The sequence below is a fragment of the Capra hircus genome, chromosome 13, assembly GCF_001704415.2.
Source record: "Capra hircus breed San Clemente chromosome 13, ASM170441v1, whole genome shotgun sequence".
NCBI classification, from domain to species: Eukaryota; Metazoa; Chordata; class Mammalia; order Artiodactyla; family Bovidae; genus Capra; species Capra hircus.
The window spans coordinates 51,879,304-51,901,852 of NC_030820.1; the positions used below are offsets into that span (position 1 = coordinate 51,879,304).

The 22,549-nt window shown below is 43.4% G+C and overlaps 1 protein-coding gene and 1 long non-coding RNA gene across 7 annotated transcripts in view; one reads left to right on the forward strand and one right to left on the reverse strand.

Annotated features, from left to right (window-relative positions):
- LOC106502761 overlaps positions 1-14,548 on the forward strand; it is a 21,037-nt gene extending 6,489 nt beyond the window's left edge. For 4 of the 6 annotated variants that reach the window (XR_001296409.2, XR_001919028.1, XR_001919026.1 and 1 more), the window contains 2 exons: positions 7,484-7,632; positions 14,106-14,548. This is a non-coding gene — a long non-coding RNA (uncharacterized LOC106502761). Of the gene's footprint in view, positions 1-6,913; positions 7,026-7,483; positions 7,633-14,105 lie in introns of all 6 variants that reach the window. The other 2 variants (XR_001296407.2, XR_001296408.2) reach the window with 1 other exon arrangement.
- Positions 7,655-22,549, reverse strand: part of TMC2 (transmembrane channel like 2) — a 99,784-nt gene continuing 84,889 nt past the window's right edge. Inside the window, exons 17-20 of the mRNA XM_018057442.1 lie at positions 15,710-15,835; positions 12,380-12,458; positions 11,208-11,319; positions 7,655-8,498 (exon numbers count right to left, since the gene is read on the reverse strand). Coding sequence (XP_017912931.1) covers positions 8,281-8,498; positions 11,208-11,319; positions 12,380-12,458; positions 15,710-15,835 — 535 coding nt within the window. The 3' untranslated portion in view covers positions 7,655-8,280. The remainder of the gene's footprint in view (positions 8,499-11,207; positions 11,320-12,379; positions 12,459-15,709; positions 15,836-22,549) is intronic.

The following is a 22,549-nucleotide window of genomic DNA, read 5'->3' on the forward strand; positions in this document are numbered from 1 at the left end:
AAGACTACGTGATCTAACATCTTTTGTGGATGAGGTATCAGCTGTAATGATGTTCAAGAAGCTACAGAATCAGTTTTTCCATTCCTTAGGAGAAAAAAAAAAAAAGGTTTTTATGTGCCCATTGTATGCCAAATATCTTTGTAGATGCTGGGGGTACAGTAGTATACAGAGTCAAGTCCCTGCCACCGTGGAGTTTACATCCTAGGAGACAGGAAATCAAGTAAATATGTAGTACATACTTGGTACCATAGATGTTGGTACATGTTAAGGAAGGTTGCATTGAGTCCCTCAGTGGAGGGGCAACATTTCTAGCAGAGACGTGGAAGGATGATGAAAGCAGTGATAGTACGAACCCGTGGCCTCTTCATTCAGAGACTTCACTACCCATGTGCTAAGATGTAGCAGTGTGGGAGGCTGACCAGGGTTCCTGAGGAAGATTTCAGGGGCAGGAGGTAATTTAGGTATTCACAGAAGGGTGTGTAGGTCATTTAGAGATGGAGGGTGGAAAGAGTTGAAAGCCAATCCAGAGAGAAGAAACTCTTGGAGGTGTGAGATTCATCCTGCTCGGGAGTTGGACGAAAGACGGAAGGATCTAACGTGAAAGATCTAGAATGTATGAAGCCTTGAATGAAGGCCAGGGTGAGGGGCTTGGGCCTGATGACTCTTACTCTCCATAAGGCAGTGTTTGATAGCAGACTAGTTTGGAGGTGATGTGCAAAACATTTCCCACCAAGTTCCAGCTGAGGGAATGGCAGCAGGTCTGAAGGAGGCTACTGGCTTGCCAGGTGTGCTCCAGGCTCAGCTTTGAAAAGCCATGTGGGCCTTTCTTGTCTCTGTGTTCACCCATTGGGAAGGATAATACACTGCAGCATCTCTTCCCCTTTTTATTTAGCCTGGTGTATGGCTCACTGTGTCATTTTGGTGTAATTAAGCCGGAGGTTTTACTCTGAGCAGTGTTAATGGGGACTTACGGAAATGAATGTGCTATTTAAGTTCAAAGGACTAGGCAGAGCTTCAGGAAAGGAAATTACATGAAACAACCACAGGATGGCAGCACTTAACACTCATTTCCTGAATTTTTCGCATCAAATTTCAAAGGTGTCTGGCAATTCCCAGGCCAAATAAACCCTGCAACATTCTTTGGTAACGATTTATACATATTTGCAGCATTTCTTTACAGAGACACATAAGAATGGGAAGCCTTCTAGAAAGATCGTTTAGGAATACTGGGTAAAAGTTTTAATCAGTCAATGCTGTTTGTGTTCATTACCTGAGCCTGAGGATATTTGATCTTACCAGGCCTATGATGATATCTGTTACTTATTGAGAACTTAGCCTAACGCTTGGCACTTAGTCTTATATGTGTCAGCTTGTTGAAGCTTCACAGCAGAATCTGGAGGTCCCTGTGCACCTGTCCTTAGGTTGCTGCTGCTGCGTTGCTTCAATCGTGTCTGACTCTGCGACCCCATAGACGGCAGCCCACCAGGCTCCTCCATCCATAGGATTTTCCAGGCAAGAGTACTGGAGTGGGTTGCCATTGCCTTCTCCGGTCCTTAGGTTAATTCCTGATATATTTTGATTTATTTCTAGTATCATACATGCTTTGTATTTGTGCTGTTTTTTGTTTCTTTGTCCTCCTTTTTCTTAGAGGCACTAGTAACCTAAGATCACTTTATTTTTAATTTTTTAGTAACGTATTTTTTCTTTTTTATTGAGGTATAGTTGATTTACAGTGTTGTGTTCAGTTCAGTTCAGTCGCTCAGTCGTGTCCAACTCTTTGCGACCCCATGAATCGCAGCACACCAGGCCTCCCTGTCCATCACCAACTCCCGGAGTTCACTCAGACTTGAGTCCATTGAGTCAGTGATGCCATCCAGCCATCTCATCCTTGGTCATCCCCTTCTCCTCCTGCCCCCAATCCCTCCCAGCATCAAGTCTTTTCCAGTGAGTCAACTCTTCACATGAGGTGACCAAAGTACTGGAGTTTCAGCTTTAGCATCATTCCTTCCAAAGAAATCCCAGGACTGGTCTCCTTCAGAATGGTCTGGTTGGATCTCCTTACAGTCCAAGGGACTCTCAAGAGTCTTCTCCAACACCACAGTTCAAAAGCATCAATTCTTTGGTGCTCAGCCTTCTTCACAGTCCAAATCTCACATCCATACATGACTACTGGAAAAACCATAGCCTTGACTAGACGGACCTTAGTCGGCAGAGTAATGTCTCTGCTTTTGAATATTCTATCTAGGTTGGTCATAACTTTTCTTCCAAGGAGTAAGCATCTTTTAATTTCATGGCTGCAGTCAGCATCTGCAGTGATTTTGGAGCCCCAAGAAATAAAGTCTGACATTGTTTCCACTGTTTCTCCATCTATTTCCCATGGAGTGATGGGACTGAATGCCATGATCTTCGTTTTCTGAATGTTGAGCTTTAAGCCAGCTTTTTCACTCTCCTCTTTTACTTTCATCAAGAGGCTTTTTAGTTCCTCTTCACTTTCTGCCATAAGGGTGGTGTCATCTGCATATCTGAGGTTATTGATATTTCTCCTGGCAATCTTGATTCCAGCTTGTGCTTCTTCCAGTCCAGCATTTCTCATGATGTACTCTGCATAGAAGTTAAATAAGCAGGGTGACAATATACAACCTTGACGTAAGGTTTCAGGTATATAGCAAAGTGATTCAGTTATATACATATATTTCAGATTCTTTTCCATTAGAGTTTATTAGAAGATGTTGAATATAGTCTCCTGTGCTATACAGTAGATTCTTGTTTATAGCACTGTGTATCTGAGGCTCCAATACTTTGGCCACCTGATGCGAAGAGCCGACTCATTGGAAAAGACCCTGATGCTGGGAAAGATTGAGGGCAGGAGGAGAAGGGGATGACAGAGAATGAGATGGTTGGATGGCATCACTGATTCAATGGACATGAATCTGCACAAACTCCTGGAGATAGTGAAGGACAAGGAAAGCCTGAGGTGCTGCAGTCCATGGGGTTGCAAAGAACCAGGCACAACTTAGCAACTGAACAGCAACAACTTATCTGTTAATTGCAAACTTCTAATTTATCCCCCCTTCTCCTTTGGTAATTATAAATTTGTTTTCTATGTCTGTGAGTCTTGTTTCATAAAGAGGAAGTTTATTTGCATAATAATTTTTTAGATTTCACATATAAATGATATAATAATATGATACTTGTCTTTCTCTGTCTTAGGGTGATAATCTCTAGGTCCATCCATGTTACTGCAAATGGCATTATTTCATTTTTTATGGCTGAGTAATATTCCATTATATATATATAGATAGATGTGTGTGTGTGTACTGGCTCCTTGTATTGAGAGCATGGAGTCTTAGCTATTGGACTACCAGGTAAGACCATATCTTTATATCCATTTATCTGTTGATAGACCTTCAGGTTGCTTCTGTATCTTGGCTGTTGAAAACAGTGCTGCTATGAACAGTGAGGTTCATGTACCTTTTGGAATTAGAGTTTTTGTCTTTTCTGAATACATGCCCAAGAGTGGGATTGCTTGGTCATATGGTAACTCCTTAGTTTTTAAAGGAACCTCTCCATAGTGGTTGCACCAGTTTATAGTCCCAAAAATATTTCAGGAGGGTTCCTTTTTCTCTATACTCTCTCCATCACTTATTATTTGTAGTCTTTTTGATAACGGTCATTCTGACAAGTGTGAGGTGATACCTCATTGTAATTTTGATTTGCATTTCTGTAATAATTAGTGATGGCACATCTTTTCATGTGCCTATTGGTCATCTGTATGTCATTTTTGGAGAAATGTCTACTTAGGTCTTCTGCCCATTTTTTGTTTAAATAGTTTTTTCCTTTTTTTCTTGATATTGAGCTGTATGAACTATTTTGGTATTTTGGAAATTAATCTGTTGCTGACCGCATTGTTTGCAAACATTTTCTCCCATTCTGTAGGTTATCTTTTTGTTTTGTTTATGGTTTCCCCTGTTATGCAAAAGCTTTTAAGCTTACTTAGGTTCCATTTGTGTATTTCTGCTTCTGTTTGCATTACTCTAGGAGATGAACCCAAAAAACTACTGCTGTGGTTTATGTTAAAGAGTGTTTTGCCTATGTTTTCCTTTAGGGGTTTTATAGTATCTGGTCTTACATTTAGGTCTTTAATCTATTTTGAGTTTATTTTTGTATGTGGTGTTAGAGAATGTTCTAGTTTCATTCTTTTACACACAGCGGTCCAGTTTTCCCAGCACCATTTATTGAAGAGGCAGTCTTTTCTCTGCTGTGTGTTCTTGCCATCTTTGCCACAGACTAATTGGCCATAAGAGCAGGGGGTTGCTTCTGGACTGTCTGTCCTGCTCCACTGGCGCGTATGTCCGTTTTTGTGCCAGTACTGTGCTGTTTTGATTATTGTAGCTTTGGAGTATATTCTGAATTCAGGGAGCATGATGCTTCCACCCCTGTTTGTCTTCAAGATTGTTGTGTCTATTCAGGGTCTTTTTGTTTTTTTCCATACAAGTTAAAATTTGTTTTTGTTCCAGCTCTGTGAAAAATGCCTCTGGTAATTTGATAGAAACTGCACTGAATCTATAGTTTGTCTTGGGTAGTATGGTCATTTTAACAATATTGATCCTTCCAATCCAAGAACACTGTAGATCTTTCCATCTGTTTGTGTCATCTTTAATTTCTTTCATCAGCATCTTATAGTTTTTTGGAGTACAGGTTTTTGCCTCTTTAGGTAGGTTTATGCCTAGGCATTTTATTCATTTTGATGTGATTGTAAATAACCTAAGGTCACTTTAAATTAAATTTTCCATTTGAACTTTTTAAATATTTATTTTTTTTGTTTATTTGGCTGGGCTGAGTCTTGGTTGAGGCACATGGGATCTTCAGTCTTTGTTTCAGCATACAGTATCTTTATTTGAAGCATGTTGGATCTAGTTCCCCAATCAGGGGTCAAACCCAGGCCCCCTGCATTGGGAGCATGGAATCTTAGCCACTGGACCACCAGGGAAGTCCTCTTGAGTTTTTCTGACACACAGCTGGTATGGGGATTTTTGATTCTCTGTGTGAGGGGTGTCTTGAGATATAATTTCTCAAAGGAGATTTTTGTCTTCCACTTTCTGCTGAGGTCAGAATAGACCAATGTCCCTTTCTGCATGGCAGGTTTATTCCTTATTGTCCCTTTTACAGCATATGGAACTTTGTTGTCCCAGCTTTGAGTGGGCTCTACAAAGCATATCTGAATTGAGGGTCACCAGTGTAGTGGGTGCTGTTGGTACCCTGCCTAGGTTCCTACTGGCTGGTGCATCACTTCTAGTTTCTGTGAGTATCTGAGTCATGGGGCAATCAGGTGTCCCCCTTGATCTTCAGCAGGAGTGTGTTTTTACTTATATGCTTCTTTGTATAATGGGCCTGTTTATGGACACTAACCATGTAGATTCTTAGAAATGAAAAAATCAGCCTTCAAAAATAGTGTCTGACAGAAAATTTTAGTGTCTTTCATTTCCCTCCAGTAAGGAATGTGCAGACAAACTAAGGTAATATCTGTAAGATAACAATTATAGTTCTCTGGATAAACTATTAAATAGACTTGCTAGTTCAATCAGGCTTTCCTGGTGGCTAGATGGTAAAGAATTTGCCTGCAAGGCAGGAGACCTGCGTTTGAGTCCTGTGTCAGGAAGATCCCCTGGAGAAGGAAATGGCTATCCACTCCAGTGAAAAGCAGAGATAGCACTTTGCCAACAAAGGTCTGTATAGTCAAAGCTATGGTTTTTCCAGTAGTCATGTACGGATGTGAGAGTCGGACCATAAAGAAAGCTGCACGCCTAAGAATTGATGCTTTCAAACTATGGTGCTCGAGAAGACTCTTGAGAGCCCCTTGGACAGCAAAGAATCAAACCAGTCAGTGCTAAGGAAAACAGCTCTGAATAATCATTGGAAGGACTGATGCTGAAGCTGAAGCTTCAATACTTTGGCCACCTGATGCAAAGAGCTAGCACGTTGGAAAAGAGTCTGACGCTGGGAAAAATTGTGGGCAGGAGGAGAAGGGGGTGACAGAGGATGAGATGGTTGGATGGCATCACCGACTTAAGGAACATGAGTTTGAGCAAACTCTGGGAGATAGTAAAGGACAGGGAAGACTGGTGTGCTGAAGTCCATGGAGTCGCAGAGAATGGGGCACCACTTAGTGATTGAACAGCAACAAAATTCAAATCATTCTTAGGTGAATTGAGGAAAGAAAGAGAAAGGAAAGAGGGACGGAAGGAAGGGTGCTCTTCATGGTTGATGATCCCTAGGCTGAGTAGTGAAGCTTTACGATGGAATGAGCTGGAAGATCAGCCCTGAGAAGGCAGAGATGAAACTCCCCTCACACTGTTTTCTAATGAAATGTCCCAGCTATGAAGTCATACCAGATGAACATCCCTTCTCTCTTACCCATGCCTTCTTCCTCTACCCATCTCCCTAGCTCATTTGAAGTTTCCTTTTGCTTGATGGTCCTAGGATCCACCATTAACGAATCCACTGATGGATGTCTTTCAGAAAAGCTTTAGTGTTTTCATGACAGAGATCTGGTAACTATTTAAATTAAGAAACCTGTTAAAATGTGTCCAAAAATTCTTTGACCACTCTTCATTCAAGAGCTGGAGCCTAATTTCCATCTCTGAGTGTAAGCTAGACTTAGTGACTCTGTTCTAATGAACAGAAACTGGTGGAATTGATAGTGTAACTTTTGAGAACAGGTTATAAGCGGTGTTGTGGCTTCCTCCTTGCTGTCAGATCACTGGGGGGAAGTGAGCTGCTGTGTTGTGAGGATACCTAAGCAGCCCTATGGAGAGGTCAGTGTAGGGAGTAAGCAAGTCTGTGGATGGCCAGCAAGGAACCAACACCTCCTGCTAGCAGCCACGAGTGAGCCACTTGTGAATGTATCTTCCAGCTCCCGACAGATGTTCTGATGGCCGTAGCCCTGCCTCAGATTGTGACTGCAGTATGCAGAACCAGAATTTCCTGGTGAAGCCAATCCCGAATTCTTGATCCACAGAAGCTGTGTGAGATAACAAACGTTTACTGTTTTAAGCTGTTAAATTTGGGGGATAATTTATTATGTAACAATAGATAACATACATTCCTTCACATAAAGTTATGTGTCATCAGAACAGGATAATTTGTGTTTGTGGTGGGTGAGTAGGGATATTGGTCAGCCTTGGAAGCCTGAGGGTAACCTCTGGGAGTCCTGGACTGAGACTGGCACCCTGCTGATACTTGTGCCATGCTGGCAAGGCCTCCTCAGTGGTCTGGCCTCCCTGGCTGATGCCCCCACGAGACTTCTGCACAGAACCAGGATGTGACATGCAGGATGTGATCACCAGAGACGAGGCTCTGCACTGTACTCTGCAGAACTCCTCCCCCTCCCCCAAACCCTTTACAGTAAACAATCATTCATTTTAGAATTTCGTGCATGAGAAAGATTTTTCTGCCCTGAGCAATATTTTGTTTCCTTTACCAGGTCTTCCCTGATGGCCAAGAATGTAAAGAATCCATCTACAATGCAGGAGGCCCAGGTTTGATCTCTGGGTCAGGAAGATCCTCTGGAGAAGGAAATGGGAACCCACTCCAGTATTCTCGTCTGGAGAATTCCATGGACAGAGGAGACTGGTAGGCCACAGTCCATGGGGTCTTGAGTCAGACACGACTGAATGACTAACACTCTCAGTTAGGTCAGAGGAACCATGCTGCTCTCTCTTTGTCTTGCTGCCAGCGAGGCTCCAGTGCCCTTTTGATGCTTGATGGCATCAGCTCTCCTCCAGCTAGTTTCTGGAGAATCACCATTTCCCACTCACCAAGGCTGGACTTCATTTTACTTTTATTTTCATTGGCTTCTTGAACCTTTTGTTTACACTGCATCACCCCCTTTGGAAGGAAGTGGTTGGTGGTCAGGAATGTGTGTCCCTCTGCAACCTCTTCCCAGTTGGTGGAGCTGGTAGAAACCTGTCCCCACCCCTGCCCCCTCTCCCCGAGTCTGGAGCTGAGGGAATCTGCTGTGAGTGCAGGGTCCAGAGCTGCCTGAGCCAGGACTCTGGGATGGGTAGTTAGTGAGGGGAAGGCTCAGCCCTCCTAAGAGGTGGGTGAAGCCATTGTCCTCTGGGCGGCTAACAAGAGCCTGAGACTGAGTCATCAAAGTCCCCACAATCGGTGAGAGTAGAGAGAACATGCACGTGTATGAGAGAAGAGAGGAGGAGGGAATGATTTGGGGGGTGGGGTCTGAGGATCAGCCCCAGGACCATGCTCCATTAGTCCCAGCTGTCAGTGGGGTGGTCTCCAGGCCTGCTTTCCAGATGTTGACCTCCAAGGATGAGCCTGAGGCCGGGCTTGGCCAGAGTCTGGTCTGACACCAGGGGCCCGAGATACAGGGAGGTGTTGGGAGGCAGGCAGCACAGTCTTGCCGGCAGAACTGGAGGCCCCAGGGCCCTGTGCCTTCTGGTCCAGGGTCTGGCTTTGGCTAGCAGAGTGATGGGCAGTCCCTGGAAATGAACAAGACAAGAATGAGGATATAGGAGATTTCCCTACAGTGTCCTGGTGTGGAATTGGAGTTCTTGGAAGCTGCCCTGTGCTCTAGGTAGATTCCAGTCCTATTTGGTGTAAGAATGGCTGGATCACCCTTGGGCACCTGGGGGCGCCTTGGCCCATTCTTGGTATAACAGCTGTGTTGGAGGAGTATGATCTGCTGGATAGAGAGCTAGATTTTGAGCTGATCTTAGGCTAGACTCTCTGAGCCTGGTTTTGTTGAGAATAAAATCAGAGCTATAATAACAGCTCATAGATGGCTACCAGGGTCAAATATGATGATAGAAAGGGTTGTAGAAACTGGGTCAACCCCAGGACAGTGCCCTGCTAGTCAGATCCATTTCCAGCTCTTTCACCTACTTGTTTCCCTCCTTTCCTTAACTCTGAGTTGGGGACAATTACTGGCTTGTTCTTCACCAAACCCAGTTCTAGGACACAGAAATAGACTAAATTTCCATTGTGGATAGTATGGCCTGTGGCTGAAGTCCAGGCTTTGATGGGCACTGTATCCATGAGTGACCTCTAGGCTCCTCCCACTCCCAGCCTGATGCAGGACAGGATGAACAGAGCCAGAGTTCCCCACATCACTACTTGGGAGGAGAGTGGCCATCAAGTGGAAATACCCAATTTGGGCTTTATAGAGTGAGAAATTTTTATTGTGTTTGAGCCATTAGCTGTTTTAGGCCTGCTTGTTAGAGCAGTGTCAGTGAATACTTCAAGAAAGAGAGGGCTTCCCTGGTGGCTCAGATGGTAAAGAATCTGCGAGAGACCCAGGTTCAGTCCCTGGATTGGGAAGATTCTCTGGAGAAGGAAATGACAAGAGAAGTTAAATGAAGGCCGTGATAGATGCTGTTGGGAGTTTTCCAGGTGAAAGTTTAACACTCTTCAGTTTCCCCCTACATCCTAGTCCCACTGATGTGTTCTGATAGCCCGTTCATTAAAAAAAAAAATCAAACAGTGCAATATTGATTTAATCAGCATAAAATCGAAAGAGCTTCAGATCTGTAATAAAAAATTCAAATTTGGAGAGGAGCAAACTTTAGATCAGCAGCCAGGAAAGAACGTAGGGGACGGGAGTGGATAAGGGGTACAGGAACCCTGGGACTCTGGGACCATGAATGGACCACTGTCAACCCAATGTTAATTTTTTGCTTTCTCATGGAAAATGTTTTATAAACCTATTTTTTCTTTTCCATTGATGTTCAAATCCATCCATCCATTTTTTGTCTTTTTTTTTTGTTGTTGGTGATATGGCAACATAATGTCGCATTTACTCCATTTCCTACCCCTTGTGAAAAAAATCAGGTGAATTCAAACACTTTCTTCAGGTCCATGATAAATACCAACCACTCGCTCTGCTGCACTTCATCTCTGAACCAGCTGTGGACAGACTGCAGCTGATCTTGCTAAGAGGGCTGTAGCTTTGAAATGCCTTCCTTACATTTTTGAGACTCACCAGGAATAGGTTCTATGTTCACACAGACTTCTTGTCCTCTTCTTGCAACCCCCACTTGTTCATGGCTTATTTTAATACCTGTTGCTATTCCAGTATCAATGAGCATTTGCTAGGAATATCCAAACAGGTGCCGTTTTTCCTCCTGACTTGCTTCCACAGTCACTCTCTGCACTATTGCATCTGGGGAACTGAGGGTTTTCACCTTTGGGGAAATACTGCTGTGGGGCTAGATTCTTCTTGGTTCTGTTTCCTAAAGTCTAGCCTATATGTTATAAAGGCAGCAAATAAATGATAAGTAATTTCCGTACTATAAATTCTAACTAACTCCTAAACTCTCAGCAATTTCTTGTGCATCTCATTCAATTTCCACATGAAAGGTCAAAATTACTGCATACTGATACTTAAATTTTGATACAGGGACAATCCTTGGAAAACAAGAACAGCTCAGAGACGGTCTCTTTCAGTTTGCTTTCCTCACTCCGAAGTAGAGGTGGTCTGTGATTACTCCCCTTTGAAGTTCTGTCACCCTTTGGAACGTGTGTGGCCCTTCCTCACCATGTTACTCTAGTTGTTCTAGTGCTTCTTGTCTTTTAAGAGAATGTGAATTTGTTCTGGTGGGAGTAGCAGCGGCTAGATGCAAATGTCCCTATTTCTTCTCTTAAAAAATGCTCAAAACAGCACAGAAAACAAATAGCTCCTCCATCCCTGGCAGCTGCATTCCATATAAGCCAACCTCAGGGCATCTTAAAGGGATCTGAGTGGGACACCAGCCATGCTCCTACAGTGGTTTAAGTAGCCAGATACTAAGAGGATATGACATGGGAAATGACAGATGTGGAGTGAGATGCAGGCAGAGTCACTTCAGAAATGAAGAAATAATGAAGAACCATCACCATAGACAATGTGGCACGAGACTCAGAATGAGGGAAACAACCCTGGGACTTCCCCATTTTACAGACATTCCTCCTCCCACTGGTTTCAGGAAGTCTGTAAGCACTTCACATGCGTAATCCCACCTCATTTGCACCACCCTGGGAGGCTACCTATGATTTGCTCTTGATTCTTGCTTCTATTTGCCCAACTTCATATAGCTAGTTAGAAGTTGTCCGAATTCTGACTTCAGTCCCACCTGCATCTGATTTCATAGCATTTGCTCTTTTCACTTTCCATGTCTCCTTGTAAAAAGTAATCATCGTGAAATAGAATATACCTTCTTTGGTGAGCTGGGTGTCATTTTTGGAGTTGCTTTTATCCGTGTCCTCTGAATCTCTGGCTGTGGCTCTGCTTTTGACAGATTTATGGCTCTTCTCAACTTCACGGAGCTGCAGGAAAAAAAATGAATGGTTGGTCCTGGCCAGGGAAATGGGTGTTTTGAGTTTCGGACCCCGGGATGGTAAGATCCAGAGGGCAGCCACCTTAAATCACTGGTTCTTGTTCTCACCGCTGGTCGGAGAGGGCACCCAGGACTCAGGTTTGCATAGCATTTGAAGGGACATCTGGCCAGGGGAAGACAGACCCTCAGCCAATCCTGTATTTCAGTGCTTTTCTACACCTGGGCAGGAGGACAGTGAGAGGGGCAGAAGGAAGTGTGGGTGGGGACTGGCAGGGAGGCTGACTTGAGATTAGTTCCAGAAGAGAGGGTGAGAAAGCAAGGAGGACAGGGCTTAGGGAGGGTTGGGGTCCAGCTTTTTCTACATTAAAGGGGTGGGTGTGGGTGTTGTGAGAGCAGAAGAGTCAGGGTGTCATCAGATGTTGAGAGAGGCTGCGCTAGTGTGGAGGGGACTCAGAGAGGCTCCTTAGGCCACGGGGCCCAAGCACTATGTCGTTCTGACAATGTTGTTTTCTTTAGTATTTCTAGTACTCGTTTTAATCAGTAGGAGTTATTGTGGGTACTAGTTTTATTATGTTTGAACACTGGTTTAACCCATTGACTTTTTCCTGTTCTTTAGCAGCTGCTCAAAATTTAAGTCGTTGAAAGAAAGTGAAGTGGTTCAGTCATGTCTGACTCTTTGCGACCCTATGGACTATTGTGTGCCAGGCTCCTCCATCCATGGGATTTTTCAGGCAAGAATACTGGAGTGGGTTGCCATTTCCTTCTCCAGGGTATCGTCCCAACCCTGTGATTGAACCCTGGTCTTCCGCATTGCAGCCAGACTCTTTACCATCTGAGCCACCAGGGAATCATTACTGTCATGTATTCCCAATTACCCTCAGACTATAAATGGGTGTCACTGAATCTCTCAAGGCTGCTTCCTACCATACAGATAACTTGGGGTTTGGTTTAGAAGAAGGCCTTTAAAGAACACAACTTGGCTTAAAAGGTGAATTAGCAAAAGCCAAAAACATAACATTTTGTTTAATGAAAACTCCCGACAGACTTACCGCTTGGATTTTCTTTCTCAGCTGGGCATTTGCTCGAGAAAGGCTTTTGGAAACTGAGTTCAAGTAGTAGATGGCCAGGCTGCAAGAGAAAAGAATGCTCCAGGGGTACTGTGATCTTGGAAAGTGATGAGAGCTGGACACCTTACCTAGGAATCATAGCTGGCTTCTGGGAGTAGGTGACCTACTTTGCCTCTGGACAGGGTGGTGGGAAGTCTAACCATCGTAAGTTCCCCACCTAATATCAAGAAGGTCATGGATATCCCTGTTCTTTCTATTTTATTGAACACAATTTTAGTTCTCTGAGTGTTTAATGAAGGTTAGCTAGAGGAATCAGTCCCCTTCTTGGAAATCTGAAGAGGCAGGGGAGAGGCAGTGTTTCTTGTCTGCAGGAACAGCCTGGGTACCAGGCTCTGTGCCATGTGGATCCCACTCCACATCTCCATGGTTTTGATGAAACCCTATAAAGAAGAAATGATGACTTCCATCTTTAAGGGTCAGCATCCTGGAATGCAGAGAGTTAAGTCATTTGCCCAAGGCCACCTTATCTGTTAGCACTTGTCAGAGGCCACATTTGATACCAAAGCCCTTTCCACAGTCTTCAAATGCAGAGGGAGAAGAGAGAGGTGCTAGGTGACCTGCTTCAAGTTTGCTTAGAAACACAACTGCATAGACCCTGAAGGCCCTCCCCCAGGGTACACGGACAGGAATGTCTGTCCTGGACTTGTGGTTTTCAGAGGCCAGCCCCCGCTGGCTGACTGGGTGTCCTTAAATCTGTAGTCTGGTTTCCCTTTCATGGGACCTGGGATTTGGGGTTATGACCTGGATGTACCACTTGAGAGTGAGGGGCCACAAAAGCCTGGGATGCCTCCTGGACTAGGTGCTCTGACAGCTTGTCCTTATCTGTCTCTTTTCTTCCTGCCTTTCAAGCCTCAGCTGCCCAGCTTGAGTCTTCTGATCCTTGCCCTGGGGCTACCCTGAGCCACTTCAGCAGGGTCCAAGAGCTCTCTTGCAGGCAGAAGGGAGGAACTACATTGCCTTTGGCAGAGTATAGGTCAGAGGTGTCCTGTGAGCCTCCTCAAGCAGACTCAGAGGACTATGGGTGATGAGAGGCCACAGGGAGGACAGGTGAAGGGACCACCATCTGTTGGGAAGGCGCCCGGCAGGCTTTGCCTGCTCTCCTCATTCACAGCCCATTTTTTAGGGAGGAACTGGCTGTTTCTTTTGAGGCTGTTTCCTGTGCAGCCTGAAAGGTCTGGTTTGGCATTTGGGTTGCAGCATTTCCTCAGGTGGTGGTCCTTACCATGTCAACCTTCCCTCACATTCAGACTAGACACAGAAACCAAGGATGTAAGGAAATATACCTGTTTTGGAGAGCAATTCAGCACTGTCTACAAAGATTGAAGAAACACATACCACTTCTGGAAGTGGTCATTCCACTTCTGGAAGTCTGTTTTAGAGAAAACTGTGTACAAGGAGACATATATAAGGAGAACATTTGCAATAGCACAAGAGTGGAGACAACCTACTCTATGCAGAGAAATGGGTAAATTATGGTTTATTCATACAACTGATAAAAGCAATTTTCACATATTAAGGTTTGGGGAAGTCATTCTGGCTTTAAGATGAATTAACTTGAATTTTATGCTAACTGAAATAGCCTGTTTGTGGCCTATGAAGCATACATTACATCTGCTTTCTTTGTTTCTTTTTTTCTCTTGGCTTATAGGATCTCAGTTCCTGACCAGAGATTGAGCCAGGGCAATGAAAGTCCAGAATGTTAACTACTAGGCCACCAGCGGATTCCTATATCAGCTTCAATTATGAAATAAAAGGGTGCATTGACTAGAAGGAAAGAATGTCTATGTGAAAAATAAAGATTAAATGTCTCCTTTCCTAGGATTCCAATTCCAGTCCTCCTTCAATGATAAGACTCCCTTCCCAGGTGCCAAGGCCATACTGACTCATTGTGTATGTGCTGATCTATTTCTTTTTTTTTTGAAACCTCGAAGGAATGTATCCCTGATTTGTTTAATGTTCTTTGTTCTGATAAGATATAAAACTGTGCTGAAAACCAGGATTCTCTGGAGCAGCTTCTCAGAGTTATCTAAGAGGCTGTCTTCTGGGATATATTCTTCAGTTTGGCTCAAATAAAATCCTTTTCTCTTCCTATTATAGATTGTTTATTGATTATTTTTGAGACACCGTGGAACACAGAAGAGTCATTAAAATGTGTGTTCATGTATCCACATGAGAAAGTCCCCCAAACATAATGTGAGTGAGGAAAGCTGTGTAGTCTGAACCAGTCATGAAAAATTTTATAACTCAGAAGCAATAGTACATACATGTGATTAAATGGTTCAGATTGAAAATGATTAAAATTAATCCAAATAGTGGTTACCTTTGGAGAGGGAGGGAGAGAGAAAGATTAGATGGGCTTGAACTGTAATGTTTATGTCTTTTAAAAAGAGACCAATTGGAAGCAAATATTGCTAAATGGTAACATCCGTTGAATCTTGTGATCTTGCACATGATTGTCTGCATATGTCTGTGTGTTGGGACTATTTCATACTGCCCTCTTACTTCCTTGAACGTTCATTGTCTGCTATGCCCCAGCCATGGAGCTGGTACTGGGGACACAGATCACCAAGCCCACTCACATGTTCAGTCTGTGAGGATGATGGTGACAGATGCACTGAATGCTCTCGTGTATGGGGGGCTCTGCAGAGAGATCCTGTGAGCCCAGCAGGGACAGGCTGCATTAGCCTCGGCTTTCTCGAGGGGTGGGTCTTTGTTCTGGTGGATGTTTTGGAGAGAGCGGTAGCTGCTGCCAGACTCCCCTTATCCTTGGGCCCTGTCTTCACTGTGTTCCCTGAAAGACATACATTGCCAGTGCCTGATGCCTCCTCTCCAGCCTGCACAGAAATCATTCTGCCCATGGATGCAGCTGGCCCAAACTGCCGGGAAGTTAACCAACACCTCTCCCCTGCCACATCTCCCAGCAGCACTCAACCCATGATGGATGGGAACTGATCTAAAATGTCCCGATCTTTCACCCTTGAGCAGGATAATTCAGAGGCACACTGTTTCCCAGAGCTTCCATCAGGATTAAAGTCACCGCAGGAGTTAGAATGCACCCTCCTGTCCCTTCTCTGTCTTATGTCCCTACACACACTGCCCCCTCCAAGAAACTACTTGCACTTAAATCCTTGTCTGAGGATCTACTTCTGGGAAATCTAGATTGAGAGGGCAAGAAAGAAGGACCTGCCAAGGAAGTCTCAACTGCAAGGGGAGGTCTCCATGAGGCAGGGCCATGGCTCCTGGCTAACTTACAACATCAGCAGGATGGCTGGAATGATCAGGCCTGGATTGGCGAGGAAGGCAAAGATCTTGCCCAGGAATGTTGGGAAATCATTTTCAACTGTCTCTTGGATGACGTCATACATTCTGTTTTTCCCACTGGAAAGAGGAGAGGATACATTATAGCATATGTCTTAACTCATATGGCATGAATGACTGTGTCCATACCTGGAGGGTCCAGGTTGCCACTCACCACTGCTCTCCTGGAAGAACAGAGCTCTTCTGCATAGGGACTGCAGTGAATTGACACATAGACATCACTATGTATGAAACAGATAACTAATAAGAACCTACTGTGTGACACAGGGAACTCTGCTCAGTGCTCTGTGGTGACCTAAATGGGAAGGAAATCCAAAAAAGAGGAAATACATGTATACAAATGGCTGATTCACTTTGCTGTACAGCAGAAAATAACACAACATTGTACTCCGATCAAAATTGGAAAAAGGAAAAAAGCCCCATGAGGGGATGTCCTGTATGTGAGGGCTCAGGGCTGCTCCAGCATCCTGACTCCCCAGCCCACAGTGCCTTACTATCTCTCAGACTACCTTGGTCTCCTGTGCCTGGCCCCTTTCTTGGCAAGATGAACATGTTTGTTTTTTTCCTTGTGTACTCTCATAGGAGAAAATGGTCTGTGATGTGGCTTAGAGACCAACATGGAGCTTCCTCTGGGCCCCTGGACTTGGGGGCAGCTCTCCAAAGACTGATGTGATGGACACTCTCATGGTGACTCAAAGATACCTACAGTTAGTCTTCAGGTTGTAATTCTAGGAGATTGATTGCCTAGGGTAGGCTCCTGGACAGTTTACAACAGTAACTTTTATATTCTTTGAATGTCTAACAACCATTTTGTAGACTGTCTTCCATAAATACCCGCCCAGAGATTACTGACTGCTGTTGGCTTTTGATTGGTAGTTTGGTGCCAAGAAATGAAATTTGTGTTTTGAAATTCCTGATTTAAATCCTCATTTCTCCATTTATTAGCTGTGGGACACCATAGACAATTTTCTGACCTTCTGCCTGTATTCATACAGTCACTCTCCCTGGTAGAGCTATACTGTCCAATGTGACTATTAAATTAAAAATTCAATGTATTAGTCACACATTTCAAGTGCTCAGTAGTCGTGTGACTAATAGCTCCTATATTTGAGGAGCCGATGTGAATTTTTTCACCTCATCTAGTTCTATTAGGTAGTGTTGCAGAGATTTGATATCTTTGGGTAAGATACTAAAAATTTCTCTGCCTTGGTTTCCTCATCTATATAATATAGTGCAATAATGATATAGTATAATATGGTATTATAAATATAATTACAGCATTTGCCTCAGACGATTGTTTAGAGAATATAGACATGAATTCATATGAAATATTGAGGATGGGGCAAAAGTGCCCTGCAAAATGTTGCATCTAGAAGCTTTGCCTTTCTCTTATGTGTCAGTTAGGACTGGCCAACCAAGGGCCATGGACCAAATTCTGCTTGTTACCTGATATTATAAGGCCTGGGGGCTAAGAATGATTTTTACATTTTAAAATAATTGGAAAAGATAAAAGAAGAGTAACATTTTGAGACTCATAAAAATTCAGTGTCTGTAAATAAGTTTTTTTGGAACACAGCCATGCTCATTTATTTGCGTATCGCCTGTGGCTGCTTTGTACTATAATAGCAGAGATGAGTAGTTGTGTTAGAGATGGCGTGGCCGTCTCAATGTTGAGCACTGCTGCACAGCATACTATAAATTGCAGTGATGCAGTTGTAACATGACAGCATTTCAAGCACCATACATATCACCATATTATGACATTTATTATTTTTAAAATTACCAGTGCATACCCATTTTCCTGTTTGTAAAAACAGGAAAAGTGGACTTCAAATGGTATGCTTAAGTCACAATAGAGTGTAAATTATTTTTTCATTGAATTATAATGTATTAGATGATGTATCAGTTTTCAGTGATTACTGTATAACAAATTACTACATAGGTGGCTTAAAACAAGACAAACTATTCTCTTACAGTTCTGGAGCCCAAAAAGTCTGAAATGGTTTCACTGGACTGAAACCAACGTGTTGGCAGGGCTGCTCCCCTTTCAGAGGGAGGCTCTAAGGAAGACTGTTTCCTTTTTCAGCTTTTAGAGATTCATTCCTTGCATTCCTAGGCTCATGGCCCCTTTCTGTTTTCAAAGCTAGCAGGATAAAAGCTTCAAATCTCTTCCTGCTTTCAAAGTCACACCACTTACTGATCTTTTATAGTCAAATCTCCCTCTGCCTCCCTCTAATAAGGACACTTTTAGGGCCGATCAGGGTAATTCAGACAATCTCCCCGTCTCAACATCCTTAATCAGATAATCAAAGGCCATTATGATATATAAGGTAACATTCAGGAATTAGGACCTAGATATTTTGGGGAACTATTATATAACCCACCAGTCTGCTCTCTGGGTTCAAAGACTCATACTCATTCTACCTGCAAAATACATTCACCACCATCCCTACATGGTTGAAGTCTCAGCTTATCTAACTATCATGGACTCAAAGTCCCAAATCTCATCATCTAAGGCAGATAGTGCAGGAATGCCTAGAGGAGCCATCCCACGTTGAAGGTCAGGAAGGGTGGTGGGAGGAGATACCCCTCATCCAAGGTAAGGAGCAGTGGCTGTGCTTTGCTGGAGCAGCCGTGAAGAGATACCCCATGCCCAAGGTAAGAGAAACCCAAGGAAGATGGTAGGTGTTGCAAGAGGGCATCAGAGGGCAGACACACTGAAAGCATACAGAAATCTAGTCAATCTAATCACACTAGGACCACAGCCTTGTCTAACTCAATGAAACTAAGCCATGCCCGCAGGAACCCAAGACGGGCGGGTTATAGTGGAGAGGTCTGACAGAATGTGGTCCATTAGAGAAGGGAATGGCAAACCACTTCAGTATTCTTGCCTTGAGAACGCCATGAACAGTATGAAAAGGCAAAATGATAGGATACTGAAAGAGGTACTCCCCAGGTCAGTAGGTGCCCAATATGCTACTGCAGTTCAGTGGAGAAATAACTGCAGAAAGAATGAAGGGATGGAGCCAAAGCAAAAACGATACCCAGCTGTGGATGTGACTGGTGATAGAAGCAAGGTCCAATGCTGTAAAGAGCAATATTGCATAGGAACCTGGAATGTCAGGTCCATGAATCAAGGCAAATTGGAAGTGGTCAAACAGGAGATGGCAAGCTCTATACAGTCATCAAAAAAAAACTAGGAGCTGACTGTGGCTCAGATCATGAACTCCTTATTACCAAATTCAGACTTAAATTGAAGAAAGTAGGGAAAACTGCTAGGCCATTCAGGTATGACCTAAATCAAATCCCTTATGATTATACAGTGGAAGTGAGAAATAGATTTAAGGGCCTAGATCTGATAGATAGAGCGCCTGATGAACTATGGACATGGATCATGGGAAAAGCAACAGAGTTCCAGAAAAACATCTATTTCTGCTTTATTCACTATGCCAAAGCCTTTGACTGTGTGGATCACAATACACTGTGGAAAATTCTGAAAGAGATGGGAATCCCAGACCACCTGACCTGCCTCCTGAGAAATCTGTATGCAGGTCAGGAAGCAACAGTTAGAACTGGACATGGAACAACAGACTGGTTCCAAATAGGAAAAGGAGTATGTCAAGGCTATATATTGTCACCCTGATTATTTAACTTCTATGCAGATTACATCATGAGAAATGCTGGACTGGAAGAAGCACAAGCTGGAATCAAGATTGTCAGGAGAAATATCAATAACCTCAGATATGCAGATGACACCACCCTTATGGCAGAAAGTGAAGAGGAACTAAAAAGCCCCTTAATGAAAGTGAAAGAGGAGAGTGAAAAAGTTGGCTTAAAGCTCAACATTCAGAAAACGAAGATCATGGCATCCGGTCCCATCACTTCATGGGAAATAGATGGGGAAACAGTGGAAACAGTGTCAGACTTTATTTTTGGGGACTCCAAAATCACTGCAGATGCTGACTGCAGCCATGAAATTAAAAGACGCTTACTCCTTGGAAGAAAAGTTATGACCAACCTAGATAGCATATTCAAAAGCAGAGACATTACTTTGCTGACTAAGGTCCGTCTAGTCAAGGCTATGGTTTTTACGGTGGTCAAGTATGGATGTGAGAGTTGGACTGTGAAGAAAGCTGAGTGCTGAAGAATTGATGCTTTTGAACTGTGGTGTTGGAGAAGACTCTTGAGAGTCCCTTGGACTGCAAGGAGATCCAACCAGTACATTCTAAAGGCGATCAACCCTGGGATTTCTTTGGAAGGAACGATGCTAAAGCTGAAACTCCAGTACTTTGGCCACCTCATGGGAAGAGTTGACTCATTGGAAAAGACTTTGATGCTGGGAGGGATTAGGAGCAGGAGGAGAAGGGGATGACCGAGGATGAGGTGGCTGGATGGTATCACTGACTCGATGGATGCGGGTTTGAGTGAACTCCGGGAGTTGGTGATGGACAGGGAGGCCTGGCGTGCTGCGACTCGTGGGGTTGCAAAGAGTCGGACATGACTGAGAGACTGAACTGAACTGAAGTCAGATGTAGATGAGACTCAAGAGTATGATACATTTTAGGGGCAAAATTCCTTTCTGTCTGTAATGAGAGCTGTGAAACTAGAAAGCAAGTTGTACATGCATGCTCAGTCACTTCAGTCATGTTATTTACTTCCAAAACACAATGGTAGGCCAGACATAGGAGAGCAGTTATAGACATTCCAATTCAAAAAGGAGAAAAAGGATGGAAGAAAGGAATCACAAATTCCTAGAAGTTTTGAAATCCAATTGGCCAAATTCCATTAGATTTCAAAGACCTGAAAATAATCTTTCCTTGGCTTGACATACCTGCCTGTAGCTCTGCCTTCCCGGTCCAAAACTCTGGCCTTGGAATTATCCTTCCTTTTTCTTGAAGAGTAGCGCATGTTTCTGCTAAGGAGATTTAATTAGCCTGTTTACTGTCTGTAGAATATTTGGAGTCTAACAGCTTCCTTCGTTTTGTCTTTTTTCTTCCTCTTTCAGTCCGAGCTGTGTTACTGCTCATAACACATTCTCAGATACCTGGTGGATCTTCTACCCATGTCATGGGAATTCAGTTCACTACACAAGAGAGTCCTACACAGATCATTCCTGGATATTCTGTTTCTGGCTTCTGCTCAGATGGTTGAGAGGATCTGAGTTAAACAACCTTCTTTAAAGATTCTTAAAAGAATCCTCTGTGAATGAATATTCAGATCTTATGATCCTTTAGAAGTGCTAGCAAAAGGTTGTCCAGCTTCCCCCTTGACTTTCTCCTTAGAGCATGCTTTCCCGACAGAGAATCTGCTCTTAGTGTCTTCTGCAATCTGACTAGGCTGAGAATTTCTAAAATCATCAAGTCCTGGTTCCTTTTTGCTTATCAGTTCTTTCCTCAATTTATCTCTTTCTTACATTTTAGTATAAATGGCAAGAAGTGACAAGGCTGCACCTTCAACACTGCTCAGAAATATCCTCATCTATAATCTCCAAAATATACAAACAGCTTATAAACTCAACAGCAGAAAAACAAACCACTCAGTTGAAAAATGGGCAGAAGATCTTAATAGACATTTCTCTAACGAAGACATACAGATGACCAGTGGGCACATGAAAAGATGCTCACTATCACTAATTATTAGAGAAATGCAAATAAAAATTACAGTAAGGGATTTCCTTGGTGGTTCAGTGGGTGGGAATCTACCTGTCAATACAGAGGACACAGGTTCAATCCCTGGTCCAGGAAGATTCCACTTGCCTGCGAGCAGCTAAGCCGATGCACCACAGCTTCTGAAGGTCGTGTCCCTGGAGCCTGTGCTCTACAGCAAGAGCAGCCTGAGCACTGCAACTAGAGAGCAGCTCCCACTCTCAGCAACTAGAGAAAGCCTGCACACAGCAACGAAGACCCAGCACAGACAGAAATAAAACAAAAATTAATTAATTAAAGAAAACAACAATGTGGTCCCACCTCACCCTGATCAGAATACCCGTCATGAAAAAGTCTACACAAATGCTGGAGAGGGTGTGGAGAGAAGGAAACTCTCCTACACTGTTGGTGGGAATGTAAATTGGTGCAGCTACTATGGAGAACATTATAGAGGTTCCTTAAAATAACTAAAAAATAGAACGACCATATAACCCAGCAATTCCACTCCTGGGCATATACCTGGACAAAACTGTAATTCAAAAAGATACCTGCAGCCCTGTGTTCATAGCAGCACTATTCACAATAGCCAACATGTGGAAACAACCTAAGTATCCACTGACAGATAAATGGATACAGAAGATGTAGTACATGCATACAATGGAAAACCACTCGGCCAATAAAGACAATGAAATAATACCACGTGCAGCAACACGGACACCATTGGAGATGATCACACTAAGTGAAGTGAGTCAGAAAGAGAACTATCTTGTGGTATCACTTATACGTAGAATCTAAAATATAACAGAAATGGATTTATCCACAAATCAGAAACAGACTCACAGACACAGAGAACAGACTTGCGGTTGACAAGGAGTGGGGGTTGGGGGACGGATGGATTGGGAGTTTGTGGTTATGAGATGCAAGCTATTACATTTAGAATGGATAAACAAGGTCCTACTTTATAGAACAGGAAGTTATATCCAATCTCCTGGGATAAACTATAATGGGAAAGAATATTTAAAAGAAGAATGTATGCATGTATATAACTACTTTGCTGTACAACAGAAATTGGCACAGCATTGTAAATCAACTATACTTCAATTAAAAAACAGAGAAAAATAGTTTTTAC